This window comes from Aethina tumida, chromosome 2, assembly GCF_024364675.1.
Source record: "Aethina tumida isolate Nest 87 chromosome 2, icAetTumi1.1, whole genome shotgun sequence".
Classification (NCBI taxonomy): domain Eukaryota; kingdom Metazoa; phylum Arthropoda; class Insecta; order Coleoptera; family Nitidulidae; genus Aethina; species Aethina tumida.
In genome coordinates, this window is record NC_065436.1 from 25,387,799 (window position 1) to 25,402,992 (window position 15,194).

The 15,194-nt window shown below is 27.6% G+C and overlaps 1 protein-coding gene across 2 annotated transcripts in view; it reads left to right on the top strand.

The window, feature by feature from the left end:
• Positions 1-15,194, top strand: part of LOC109608989 (longitudinals lacking protein, isoforms A/B/D/L) — a 125,315-nt gene that overhangs the window by 107,686 nt on the left and 2,435 nt on the right. The window contains exon 5 of one of the 2 annotated variants that reach the window (XM_049963684.1): positions 10,498-11,089. The exons of the other annotated variant lie outside the window; for it this stretch is intronic. Within the exon in view, the coding sequence (XP_049819641.1) occupies positions 10,498-10,889 (392 nt within the window). The 3' untranslated portion in view covers positions 10,890-11,089. Of the gene's footprint in view, positions 1-10,497; positions 11,090-15,194 lie in introns of those variants that run through there. 2 annotated transcript variants of the gene reach the window in all.

Below are 15,194 nucleotides of genomic sequence, written 5' to 3' on the forward strand. Positions count from 1 at the left end.
CTTGATTTTTGTAACTAAAAAAATATGTAACTTCAGTTTTAACATACCTTTGAGTTATTGGAAAATGACAGTTGCAGATCTAAGGTATCTGGACTCTATGGTGGATATGGTAGAACTTTACATTTTGATAGTTCCTTTGATCTCTAATGCGACATGTGGTCTTACATGAAGAAATAGAACGTCATTTCTTATGTCCAAAGAAGTCAAGAGTTTATTTGCCAGCAGTAAATGGTTACACATTTAATTCTAGGAATTCACATACATAAATTTTTCAATAGTATTGTTTTATCACATGTAATTATAATTGTCAATTTTATATATGCTTAATCGATGATTATATTTCTATTTTATGTTGTATATCATAATCTTCCTTTTATAGGTGAGTGAACTACTAGCAAACTGTAAAAAAACAAACGAAATAACATTGTAAATATTCTTAAATGTACAAAGTGTAGAATAACCAAGAAGACGTCCATTAAACCGTCACTAATTCGAACCAAACGTTTTTAGATCAAGTACGTTATTTTTGCCCAGATTGTGGCAGATCGTATCGTCATAAGACCAATATGAAAACGCACATGAGGATGGAATGCAGGAAAGAGCCACGATTTGCTTGCACCTTTCCAGGTTGCTATTTCAGATCGAAGAGAAAAGGCAATCTTCAAAGACACATCACGACCATGCATTCTGGCACAGAATGGTTCAACAATGCCGATTCGCCGCTTCTCAATCTTTTGTATCCGAAAGTTAATTTGAATGCCAACAACATTTAAATTGGTTTATTTTGGATTGCGTAAATTCTTCGGCAGTCTGAAAGTGGTTTTTGTAGTTGGATTTATAAGTTTATTTATAAAAGTAACAGTTGAAGGTGCATGGTATTTAACACATATTCATGTTCTTTGGTTAGGTAGGTGTTTACAATTTTATTTGCAGTATTTTTGTTTATCAGATTTAATTAAGTAATTTATCACTTGTTACTTTACCTATGTAGTGTTTAGAATTTTTTTTAAATTACTGTGAATATGAAAACATCTAAATTTTTGTTTAGCGAATTTATGTTGTTTCCTTATATTTATTTTTATTATTTGAATATTGTTATTTATATACATTTTAAAAAATATGTATTTTGTTAATTTGTTATTTGGAATGGAATGTTTATTAATAAAGTGAAAAATATTTATGATTATATATATTTTTATTTGAGGATACTTTTTATATACATATAATATGTAATAAACAACTGTAAGCCCGACAAAAAGTTGTTCATTTTTATTTTTTACATTTTCTACAATACAATTGCATATTGAAAAACACTTTCACTTTTTAAAGATTAAAAAACAATTTGTGTACAAGACTATTGATAATGGTCAACTAAACATATTAATTATTATTAAATAATTAATTTTATTTTTTAGATGCAAGCCTGTTCGTTTGTGAAACATGTCACAAATCTTACAAGAACAAACGTACCTTATACGGACATATATTAGAATGTGGGAAAGAAGCGAAGCTTGCGTGCAATTTTTTATATTGTACGTACAAAGCTAAAAGAAAAAGCCACCTTAAAAGACATATTAAAACTAAGCATTCAAATTGGAGCCTTTAAAGAAATGCAGTTGTTTGATGTTTTCCATTGTTAACTCTTTCACATTCTTTATATTCTAGTTAATCAATAAAATATATTTTATATTTAATTTACTTATTTAGAAAGTTTTATTTTATTTGTTAATAAAGTAATTTAGAATTTAATTCGATTTTCTTGTCATTCGATAAATTTGTTTTGATATCTTAAACAGCACGTTAAATATATTAATCAGTTATGATAATGAAGTAGTAAAAATTATATTAACTTAATTTATTATTATCAATAATAATCATAATATGAGTTTTATTGCATTTTCCATAATATAACATTTTAAGAGTTTTAGTTTTATTTAAGTATCTCGTTGAATTTTTGTGTTTTAATTTTGGGAGTCTTATTTATTTGTTTTGTTCTTTAAAATTTATGACTAAGTTTATTCATTGTCAGCATATTTATTTTTATTTTTGATTGATAAATTATGTAAACCTTATTTTTCCTTTTTAGATGTAAACCAATACATTTGTGTTGAATGCAACAAGTCTTATAAACAAAAACAAACATTATCCAAAGTTGTGTAATTTTTACTTTTTACGTGTACTTCAATACAATTACATTCTAAGATTAATAAGCAATTTGTACACAATGTTTGTGGGTCCATTATATAAAAACAGTAAGCAATAAAAGTAGCGTTGGGCACTTTTTGGTAGGGGAAATCTTATGGGTTCGCGTCACCGACATGCTCGTTCATCAATTGTTCATAGTTTGGTTAGAAACCAGGGAATCATGTTGATAGTGACGCTTTTTGTTTCTGTTGTTCGTCCTTCTTTTGTCTGAATTTAGTTAACCGACTGGTAACCACGGTTACTAGACCAACAAACTATTTGTCTGTCAGCGTTTCAAGAGGTACCCGAAAACTAGACCTTAAGAATAAAAACTCGGAACTAGCGGGGTGAGTCTCAGTGAATGAATGATAATACTCTATGCTTTGGAAACTGTAGATTTGAGAGCATTTTGAAATCAGGTAAATTTTTACTAATGCAGTGGTTTTGTTAAAAGCCTCCAGCAAAGCCGGAAATGAGTTTGACGCTAATATCTATTACTGTTTGGAAAGTGGAGGGTTCATAGAGGAGAATGCCTTCTGAAAGGAATTTCTATATATAAATATTCGAAATTTCAGCTTTATTTCTGATGTACTTTCAAGAAAAAAATCAGCTCCCCAATTATATATAAGGGTAAGTTTAGAAGGTAAATTTCCCAAATAATCGTTTCAGGATTGAAATCATGTGACCGGTTGTACATATTTTGGTTCCCATTACACTCGAAGGAGGGATGTTTATTAAGCAAAAGTAAAACATACTTGTTTTTTATACCGTCGACAAACTGAAAATTAGAAGAACTCAGTATTACAAAATATAAAACGACATCGATGCCCTTTTTACGCGATAAAATTGAATCAAACATTTTCTTACTTTAGTCACTTGTATCTTTTTTAGAACAAAATGAAATAATTGAAAGTATAAAAGTTTAGGTATTGTTGAAATTAATGATGACAATGATACAAACAATTAAAATAATAATATTAAATAATATAATTTTGTATTAATTTTTATTTCAGTTGAATTGTATTTATATTTTGTCATGATTTTATGCAGCCCATAATATATTTGAATAATAAGAAACCAGATTGATGTTGATAAATTTAATTCAAACATTATGAAATTTCAAATTTTAATACTAAAAGTTCTAAGTTTTCACTTCTATCGGCAATCTCTATAATTTCTCTCTAATTTTATTTTTTTTTTTTTATTTTATTTATAATAATTTTTTTATTTGAATATGTTTCTGATAATATAAATTATTTTTGACCTCTTTGAGTATGGTATATACCTTTTTTAAATTTTACAAGAAGTTTAAAGTTTTTTTGGTGTCTTTCAGCAACAAATTTGATATAATTTATATAAAAATGTAATGTAATTAAATCGTAAATGTTTTGAATTTAAGTTACATAAATCTAAAAATATAAGTATGTATCGTAAACAAATTGTTACGCATAAGGTTATGTACATCCTTAATATGTAACAATTTTTATACAGTTAAATTATATGGTTTAATTGTATTTTGTGTTTATCTTCATATATTTTATTTAAAATTTAAACCGAATAGTTGTTTATAAATAGTGTGTAAAAAAGTACGTATTAAACTATTATTTCGTGCAATAAATTATTTGAATTAATTTTTAACTTATTTTGATATTAATAAATAGTATTTATTAATATTATTACATAATATTATAATTTACTAAATTATTTAACCTAAATGAATGTATTATTTTTATAAAATATCAATTTTAACTTAAATGATCTAACTAGTGAAAAGTGAACAAGTAGTTATGTAAATACTAAATATTAATTATTATTTACAGTAAATAAAGGGCGTGGTTGACATATAATTTTAATTTTGTTTTAGGTAAAAATAAAAGTCGTTTTCAATGTCCAAACTGTAGCAACACGTACAGTCACCGCTCGAACTTGAGAAACCATATTCGACTTGAATGTGGCAAGGATCCTCAATTTAAATGTGAATATCCTGGCTGCGATTTTAGATCGAAACGAAAAGGCAACCTTCAAAGACACTGCAAATTAGTACATAATAAATTAATTTAAAATTTTATGATAATGATTTCAAGTTTATTGGAATTTTAATTAGACGAAATATTTTTTGTTGTGGTTTCCACACCCAGAAATTCTATTTGACCAGATGAACGTATTATTAAAATGCATACATAAATCTCTAGGAGTTTTATTTTTGGGGACTTATTATTAAAATATTTAAAAACATTAGTAATATTAAATATTTTATAATATTAGTTAATAATATAATTTTTTATTTTTAGAAATATTTGTGTGTCCATTATGTAAAAAACAGTATCTACGAAAACGGTCACTTTACAGACATCTTCGTTACGAATGCCAAAAGGAAAAGACGTTTGCCTGTACGATCTGCAATTACAGGGCTTACCAAAAAATTAACCTTAAAAAACACATGGAAAATATTCATGTAAATAAAGTGTAAAATTGTTTGTCGTTGAATTATTGTTGTACTTGACTTACATAAAAATAAAAATAACCATCAAATTTTACAAAACTTTATTATTTTATTACACATGGAGTTGAGGAAAAATTTAATGTTTTTTTTCTAAATATCGGCTATGTAAATACAAAATACATAAGAAAGTCGTCTAAACATTGTCGGTGAAGCATTAACTGATATTTTTTTATATCGGTTTAAAAATTACTCCTTCATTTTTATTAAATATATTGTTAAATTATAAATTAGTATGAAAATTGCAATAAATAAAAATTTATTATAAAAATTCCCATGTTATTGACCTGACTAAAATATTGTGATAATAAAAAATCTGTATTATCATTTTGCACCTTATTTGCTTAAGTACTTCTTCATTAGGAATTACTAAGATAATGAGTAAATTTATTAAAACAGTTACATATTTTCTAAATTGGCACATACTATTAATAATATATATGAATAATAAAACATTATTATTTTGTAGGATACTCATGTTACACGTGCGGAAGAAGCTACAAGGCAAAAAGATCGTTGTGGAGACACAAAAAATTCGAGTGCTTGCAAGAGCCACGATTCAAATGTCCTTTTTGCGATTACAAGGCCAAACAAAAAGGCACTGCTGTCGCACACATTATGTGCAAGCACCCAGATTTCAAAAACAAATCTGCAATAAACATATGTGGTTAAATTATTAAATAATATAACATTCTGTGCTTGACACATTAAGTATTTAAAAAGTAATCAGTATTAATAGAAGATTTAATAATAATAAAGACTATTTAGAAATTCAGTAGTTTCTTTGCTTATTATTTCAATGATTTTATTAGATCACTTAATCCATAAATTGATGTAAGCCATTCTAAATTGTTAGAAAGATCACTAATAAATTGACATAGTTTCAGGTTCATATATATCGTGTGACGTTTGTGGTAAATCCTATTCTTTGAAGTCATCTTTGAAAAGGCACCAAAAGTACGAATGTCAACAAGAAGGTTTATTCCAGTGTCCCATTTGTTCAAAAACCTCTAAACAACGATACAATATGGTACGACATATACGTACTGTACACGAACATTCCTAGTTATTATTAATAAATGTATATTATTTTAAATTATCTTCTTTATTGTTTACTTATGCTTTACTAAAATAAAAACAGATTCACAAATGGCAATATTTTAAGCTGTGATCATATATAGTAGATAGTAGAATTTACTTGTATAATCTTGGTATCCAGTTTTCTGTTCAAAATAAGTATATTTATTGAATTTTTAGATGCAGCTCAATTTGTATGTGACAATTGTGGCAAAAAATACAGAAGAAAACGTTCACTTTGGAGGCACAAAAATTATGAATGCGGTGTCGAAGCTCGATTCTCATGTGAATACTGTGACTACAAAGCCAAGCAAAAAGTTCTACTGCAACGACACATGATGATGAAACATAATGTACCATTAAATAAGTGATTTTTTTATTTATTTTTTAGTTTGATGCAAAAATAATTTCAGATTTTATATTGTTTACTTTTATGTATGATTTGTAAATAATTAATTTATTAAATGTAGTCATACATTGGTTAGAAAGGGGGAATTCTGCTCCATGATAACACTTGGTCGCACTCGCCGGACCTTTCGTCCACTGACTACCAAGAGAATGTCAAAAACACCTTCATTGACTCCATCGTCTCCAGACTTACGGATTTCTACGCGTCAGGCATAAATAAGCTTATTTTTCGTTGGCAAAAATATGTTGATTCGAAATGTTTTTATTTCGATTAATAAAATTTATTATAAAGAATGTTATGGGTCTTTTAAAGATGATGGTTAAAAACCGAAATTATTTTTGCATCAATTTAATAGTTCTTATTATATTAATAATGGACGTGTACGTCTGTAGAACAGAAAAGTGACAAAATAAACTTAACTAACAAGCTAATGATACCTATATTAATCCCAAATGTAATGCAAAAAATATTTGTACACATATTTCGTTTAATAATGTTTTAATTGCAGATTTACAGTGTAATACTTGTGTTAAAAAAATCGTTGTGGAGACACGAAAAGTTCGAATCTTCGCCACTTTCTTTGCGACCAATATAGTAAAAAGTCTGTCCTAAAGCATCACTTGAAACATTTTCTTAATAGTATAGTTAAATAAAGCACGCTCTACTTTACATTTTATTTTCCTATTTTGTTTTGTTGCATGAACGCCCCATCAATAAATTGCCGTACCACTGTAACAAATATGATTTTTACATTTTAGATAAAAGATACGTGTGCACGAAATGCGGTCAAAAATACATGTACGAGAAGACGCTGAAACGCCATCACAGATACGAATGCGGAATCGAACCGAAATTTCAATGCGCCACTTGCGAGAAGAAATTCAAGCATAAGTCGAATCTAAAGGCTCATTACGTCTTGAATAGGTGCAGGGGATTTATAATATAATTATAACTCAGAATTTCTTATCGGTGAAGATTATTTTATATGACTTAGATTCTGAACTTAGAATGTTGCTATGTTAATACATTTTTTAATTTATTATGAATAATTATTATTTATTTTGAATATTAAAGCGCATATACCATTTTGTTGTTTTAATTTTATTGTTTAAAATTGTTTGTATATAAAAGTTTTTAATTTGAAACGTGTGTGATTGATCTTAATACATGGTTTTAAGTGAATATCCAAGTAAATATTACTTACATTGGTTGTATGGATTTTGTGTTACTAATTCGGACATTGGAATTATAATTATTGTAAAAAAATAAAAATTATTTTAGGTAAAAAACACGTGTGCGTAAAATGCGGACAAAGGTACATGTACGTGAAGACGTTGAGGCGCCATCATACATATGAATGCGGAATTGAACCGAAATTTCAGTGCGTTAATTGTGGAAAAAAGTTTAAACACAACTCTATTCTCAAGTCTCATTATGCCTTAAACAGATGCAAACAATGAAAATATTGATTGAAATTGAACTAATGGAGAAAGGAGTAATGACGAACCTACAATGCTCCACAAAAGTTTAGAAATAGGAATTAAAAAAATAGTATTAATATTAAATAAAAGCATTACTATTACTATTACCTATATAAACTACAAATTATGTTTAAAAAAACACTTACTTATTCACTTATTTAATATTAACTAAATGTTTTATTTTTAGGCAAAAAATAATAAATATTCACTATTTTATTTCAGTCTATTTATTATTAATTTTGAATGTTTTTTTACTTTTATATAAAGTTAATATACATGAAGAAATAAATAATCATATAATAAAGTACCTGTGTCCTAAATATTTTTTAATATTTCTCAATATTTGTCAAGTAAAATAGTTTGTTGTATATATTATATTATGCTATTTTACACATGCCAATTTATTATATAATTTTGAGACTCGATTTATTGTTGCGTGTAATACAGAAAAATATAACAATAGTTATTTTTTGGCAATTTTTTGGTATCTTTTTAGTAATTTATGATACTACCAACTGTTTGTTTAAAACAGATTATATCGAAAAGCGTTTACTCCGACTGAATCTTTAGAGAGACATCATGCACGACAGAGGCAGAAAGTCTCCCACTACGGGATAAACAGGAGACTTTGCTGCTTCTGTCGTACATGATGTCTCTCTAAAGATTCAGTCGGATTGAACGCTTTTCGATGATGATGACAAGTGTTATACATTGGAAAAAATGTTTGTAATATACTTTTACTTGTAATCAAATTGTTATTTCCTGGAACTACCCCAGATAAATAAATTCCTTATCTATGAACCTTATTATTCATTAGGAGAAGTAATAAAATTTGACATTTAAAAAATAAAAAGACAATCATCTTAACTAATTGATTCATTAGTTAAAATTATTTTAGGTTTGTCCGGTCAGTTCGAATGCAACCGATGCGGAAGAAATTATAAACACAAGAGCTCTCTATACAAACACCTGAAATGGGAATGTGGCGTCGAATCGCAATTCAAATGCAACCTGTGCCAATATCAGTGCAAGCAAAAGATCAGTCTCATATGTCATATGAGCTTCAAGCACAAAATCGGAAAGGAAGGCGCTTACAAAACTGTATCCGAAATGAAGTAACAACAATGACTTGTTTCTAAAAATGCTTTCTCCTTCATTACTCTTGTTGTGTCTCAATTATTATTGTTGATGAGACTGTTAAAATTGTTGGGAGGAATAAATGGAGAATGTCAGGTTGAAAGATTTGCCATAATCGAAATTAAATGTTATTTTTTTATTCTTTGACTTTTAAAACAGTTGCAGGATATTTTATTACATTTTAAATGTTTATTTAATTCTTAATATGCTTATACATGATAGTCAAACATTATTCTTACTTTTAAAATATGTATTTACTGAATTTATTACAAGATTTTTTCTAAATTTGGTACACATAAATTGATTTAATAAATTATTACCTACGTTTTCCAGCACCATTAAAGGTTTGTGTCAGAAAAACTAAGAAAATTAATTTGGCTCCTTTTATCCATATTATTATTAGTTTTCATGTAAGAGAAATGTAATATTTTAGCTGTAGAAAATCTTGCTAAAACTGGCCTATTTTACAATTTTATTACTGTACGCAAATCATCAGAAACAGTGATGCAAAATGTCGATTTATGCAATATTAATATCTTGCTTCGTTTGTCTTTTCTGGACACCGTAGACACTTGTTTAAAAAAATCATTGCCAAATGTACTCTTTTTATAGAAGTTTATAGATTATGTAAAGTTGACTATATGAATTAATTTTTTCTAGTCTGTAAAAATAAAATCTATAGTTACCACAAAAAGCGTTTTTATTGTTCTCTTCTAGTTTATAATGAAATGGAATAAAAAAAACCGTTAGTTTATCGTAGGTAGTTAAGAATCTTTAATATCATAGCAAACAAAATTGATATACTAATAAAATTTATTTTTAGAATGCAGCGAATTCTGCGGAAAATGCGGACACGGTTACTTCTACAAAAAGTCGTTGGAGAAACATCTCAAGTACGAGTGCGGAATGTTACCAACATTCAATTGCGGCCTGTGTTCGTACAAATCGAAACAGAAGAGTAATTTAAATCGACACATGAGAATCAGGCACGACTTGGTCGGTGGGAAAAATTTTAGATGTAATTTTTGTAACTACACGTCCAATCAGAAGTCCAATGTCATCAGACACGTATGCACCCTGCACAAAATTCCCAGATCCGATATAAACAGTGGACATTTCCATGTAGTATGAATGTTTATTAATTGTCCTAGTATTCACCAAAAAAAGATATCTGATTTGACAAAAGGCCCATTCGTTTCAAAAATAGATTAGATATTGCCGCAATTTTTTTTTTCTATAATTGCAAGTAGAATGGACTTAAGTAAAGGGGTTATAAATGCTGTAGATAGAACTTGAAAATTTATTCGAAAAAGTATGATTGTCATTAAGAAAATTTGTGTAAAAATAAAAAACTAGTGTAATTTTTAAGGAAAGTTTTGTACAAATTACTTATATTGAATTTACTTATTTTGGCACGAAACATTTATGTATTAAATTGACTTGGCATTGTTAATAAATTATATCTAAAATTACTTTGTATTTTAATAAATTTGCAGGCAAATTAAACGTTGACGGTAAGATAATGATTCTAGATAATAAGTTGGTACTAATACATTTTTTATTCTAGATCCCATCGGTTGTTATGTATATATTATTAATCGGTTTATGTTTATTTTAAGTTGGTGAAGTTTCCTCCTTTATGTTTCCGCTTATTCCTTTATTTTACGTATTATTTTCGAAATTTTAATTTATTTTATTTGATCTTTCAGAATACCTTGAGTTCGATAATATTTTCGTGCCCCCCACTTTAGAGCGCCTGCTCATCAATCCGAAGACGAAGAAGAAGCCGCAAACCAACAACGGTGAGGCGACGAGAAAATTAGAAAACGCGATCAGATCCGGTTACAGCGAGGACTCGCAATTCGCGTGTCGCCACTGTGGTAAAAGGTACCGGTGGAAATCGACGATGAGACGGCACGAACAGGTTGAGTGCGGAGGCAAAGAACCCATGTTTCAATGTGCCTATTGTCCTTACAGGGCTAAGCAAAAGGGGAACCTAGGCGTGCACGTCAGGAAGCACCATTCTGTCTCGGAGAACCCCAGTGATAACAATAATATTAGTCTGGATACCAAACAAAGTTCAGACAACTTCCAAATATAGAAGTGAGATGTTAGTTAATATAAAAATGTATTTATTGTTTGGCAATTTTGATTGATATTGCATCACGCAACGTTGATATTGACTAGACTATTCTTATACTTATTTATAATATTTAAAGGGCAATAATAATGCAATAATTTTATTAACGAGTCAGTTGATTTTATTTTTAATTCTTTTTTACATTCTTAAATGGTTCTATAATAGTGCAGAGAGTTTCAGCCGACTAAAGCAATTAATCACGCTTATGTTTGTTACATTATTTTGTCACAGATCAAAATTTTAGTTGTTATTTACGTTTTTTGTTATTATTAGGATGTTATTATTTTAAAATTTTGGTCAAATTGTTAAAATTTTTAGTTAATTTTATATGTTTGATTATTATTAAATTATACTATTTTATTTTATTAAAATTGGGTTACGGTTTATAAAATTTTAATACAAATTTGTTTTATTTTTAAAACCTTTATTAAATATTTTTAAGGACATCCAGTAAGTAAAATACAATTTTATAAATACATTACTGATTTTATGTTTGTTTTAGATAAAATGAGGTACATGTGTCCAAAATGTAACAAAACCTACAAATACAACTATCATCTGAAGAGTCATATCACTTATGAATGTGGGAAGGAGCCGAGATTTATCTGCGACTTATGCAACAAGAAATTTTATCAAAAATATCTTTTAAATTCGCATTTAAAACACACGCACAAACTGACTTTACTACCGTATTTTTTAAAGTAAATTTGTAGCATTGCCATTATTTTTAAATTGATAAATAGAATGATGTTTCGATTATTTAATAGAGTGAAGTCGTATTAGTCTGTCTTAGTACCCTTGATAACTTTTATTGTCCAAAGGTGCCAGGAAAATATTTTGATCAGTTATTTTAAATATTAAGAAGTAAGTTAAATAGTCTTTTACGACCTCCCTGTATATTGCCCTAGAACAGTTTTTATTAAAAATATTTACCAGTCCCATTTGTTGGAAATTAAAGTAATTTAAGCAATCAAAAATAATATTTAAGTTATTCAGTTTAGCTTATAACGAAAAATAGGTTACTCTATACTCCATTCAAACAAGGTACGGAGTAAGAAACAAATTTAGTTGCGTAATAAGCATGTGATCGCAGGTGATGTATAACAACATGTTTCTTATTGGTTACTTCGGAAAAAAGGAGTATCGTACCATTCGCGTTACATATTTTTTTAAATATTTTGACATTTACGTATATTGTGCGTATATACTGCATGACTGTTGTTTACTTCACTTCGTACCTTATGTGAATACATTATAGTTACTTAGATATATATAACAATTTATTGTTTTATAATAAAATATATAATATTTTTACAGTAGCTTTTTATTATTTAGTTCTTTCTTTAGGTACCTGATTTATAAATTTGTGTGAATCCCTGATTCATTAATCATTCATTATTTTTAATTCTTTCTTACATTGTTAATTGATACTGTATTAGTCCAGAGAGTTTCTGTCGACTAAAGCATTTAATCACCTTTATGTTTGTTACTTTATTTTACTACAGATCAAAATTTTAGTCTAATTATTGTTAAAATTTTTAGTTAATTTTATATGTTTGACTATTATTAGATTACACTATTTTATTTTATTAAAATTGGGATACGGTTTATAAAATTTTAACACAAATTTGTTTTATTTTAAAACCTTAATTAAAAATTTTGAAAGACCTCCGGTAAGTAAAATATTATTTTATTAATGTATTACTAACTTTATTTTTATTTTAGATAAAGTGAGGTTCATGTGTCCAAAATGTAGGAAAACCTACAAATACAACCATCATCTGAAAAGTCATATAACATACGAATGTGGGAAGGACCCGAGATTTATCTGCGACTTGTGCAACAAGAAATTTTGTCAAAAATATCTTTTGAATTCACATTTAAAACATATGCACAAACTGACTTTACTGCCGTATTTTTCAAAGTAACTTTATGACGTTGCCATTATTTATTTCGTATTGATAAATCGAATGATATTTCGATTATATAGAGAAGTCGTAAAATGTCCCAGTACCCTTGATAACTTTTATTGCCCAAAGATCGATTATTAAATTATTTTAAATATTAAGAAGTAAGGGTGAGTTTTTTACGACCAGTTCTATTTGTCTGGAAATTAAAATAATTTAAGCAATGAATAATAAGCTTTAAGTTGTTCAAGTTCAGTCTATATTTTGACGAAAAATAGGTTAATCTACACTCCAATAAAAATAGGTACGGAGTAAAATAAATAAATTTAGTTGCATGATAAGCAGGGGATAGACTTCGGACAAAAAGAGTATCATGCAATTCCGGTTATATATTTATTTATTTAAACTTACAGAATTATATGCTAAATTGCTAAAATCTATTATTTTATAATATAATTAATATTTTTACAGTTGCTTTTTACTCTTTATTTCTTTTCAGATATCATTAAGCACATAATTTAGAAATTTGTGTGAATTGCTTTTAGAAAATATTGTATTCACTTGATATCAGTACTTCTTTTAATGACGTACACTAATTGTATATATTTTTAGCTTATGTATGTCAAAAATGTGGAAAACATTACAAGAACAGGTCAGCATTTTGGAGACATAAAAATTACGAATGTAGCACTGATAATATATTCCATTGTTTTTATTGTGACAAAACCACTAGACAGAAGTACCATTTAAAGTGTCACGTTTTAAAAATACATCCAGAAAAACAAATGGAATTTTTAGAATATTACAAAGATATAGGTACCACCGCTAGGCTTAGTAATAAATATAGTAGTTATATTTCGTAAATTTTCTATGGGAGATTGTTTTTGTGATGTTAACTCAAAAAAAAAGAGTTAAAACAATTGTAAATAAAATTGTTGTATATGTTATTGTAAATGTCCGAAATCTATGAACGTCGACAAACAACAAATACGTTGGTGAGTGTACAAATCACCCAAAAAAAGTTTTCTTTGTCCCAAATTGAATAGAAGGTTCAGACTTTTATAAATAAAATGGTAGAACACGTGAAACTGCTAAATGCAGCTGTTGATATTCTACTGTGTATGTTGAAAAGAATATTTTATCAAGTTTTCGGACCTACTCCATGAAACTTGAATCTGGATATTCACCGGATTTCGGACTCAGTAACATGTGTATTCCATAAAATTAAAATGGATAATTCTTTTTATTAATTATTCTATAGACTGAAATTTTAACCTGGTTGTTAGATTTGACTGTTATAAATAAATACATAAAAAATTGGTTGTTTTATTTCTCTAAACATTTTACTGTTAGATCATACACAATTTTATTAATAATTTGCTTCTTTAATAAAATTTGAATCCATACATTTACTTATTTACATTTTTAGATTTTACAGATTATTATACTTTTATTATGAATATGAGACTGAAAAAGTCGATGTAATACCGACATTTTTAACCTGACAAATGTGTATTCTGAAAATCTGTAACAATTAAATTTTAGGATTGCATAAAAAACTACAGGTTTCTCTGTACACTAACGAAAATATTTATAAAAATTGTCTAACGTACTTTTTAACCCCATATTATGTATATCTTAAAAAATTATAAGTTGAATTACATTCAACTTTAAAAAAACTTTGAAAAGATTTAAGAAAAATAAAATATCGAAAACTTTTGTAAGAAACTGTACAAAAAGTTTTATTTAAGAATGAAAAAAAATTCTTCAATTGTCATAACTGGTATTCTTTCCCGAACTAACAAATAAATATGTTTATTATTGTGACCTAATAACAACAATTTTTTTAGTTTTAGATAAACCCCACATGTGTAACTCATGCGGACGTAGATACAGACATTCCCAATCCCTGTACAAGCACAGACGTTTTGAATGTGGAAAAAGTCCCCAGTTTAAATGTATCTACGAGGGATGCGTTTTCACTACGAAAGTTAAAGGAAATTTGACGCAGCACTTGAACAGGCACCGTTCGAAACATGTCGTATGTCAGAAACTGTAAAATTTGTTTGTGTCTCGTTTAAATAAACAGGTCGTAATTTTATATTTCGATGGAACTTTAATATGTCATTCCTTGAATAATGTTTCCGCCTTGGTGATATTTGTTTTTAAACTTTATAAACATGTTTGAACAGCAAAGCTCTTTTGAAACAGTTTTACCAAAATATAAATTTATAACCTGAAAGGTAAAGGTTAAGGCTTTTGTGATCATTGTTTTTATACAGTAGGAAAAGGGTTTGACTCGAGACTTACTGACTCTATTATACATGATGTCTTTTTCAGGATTCAGATGGATTAAACA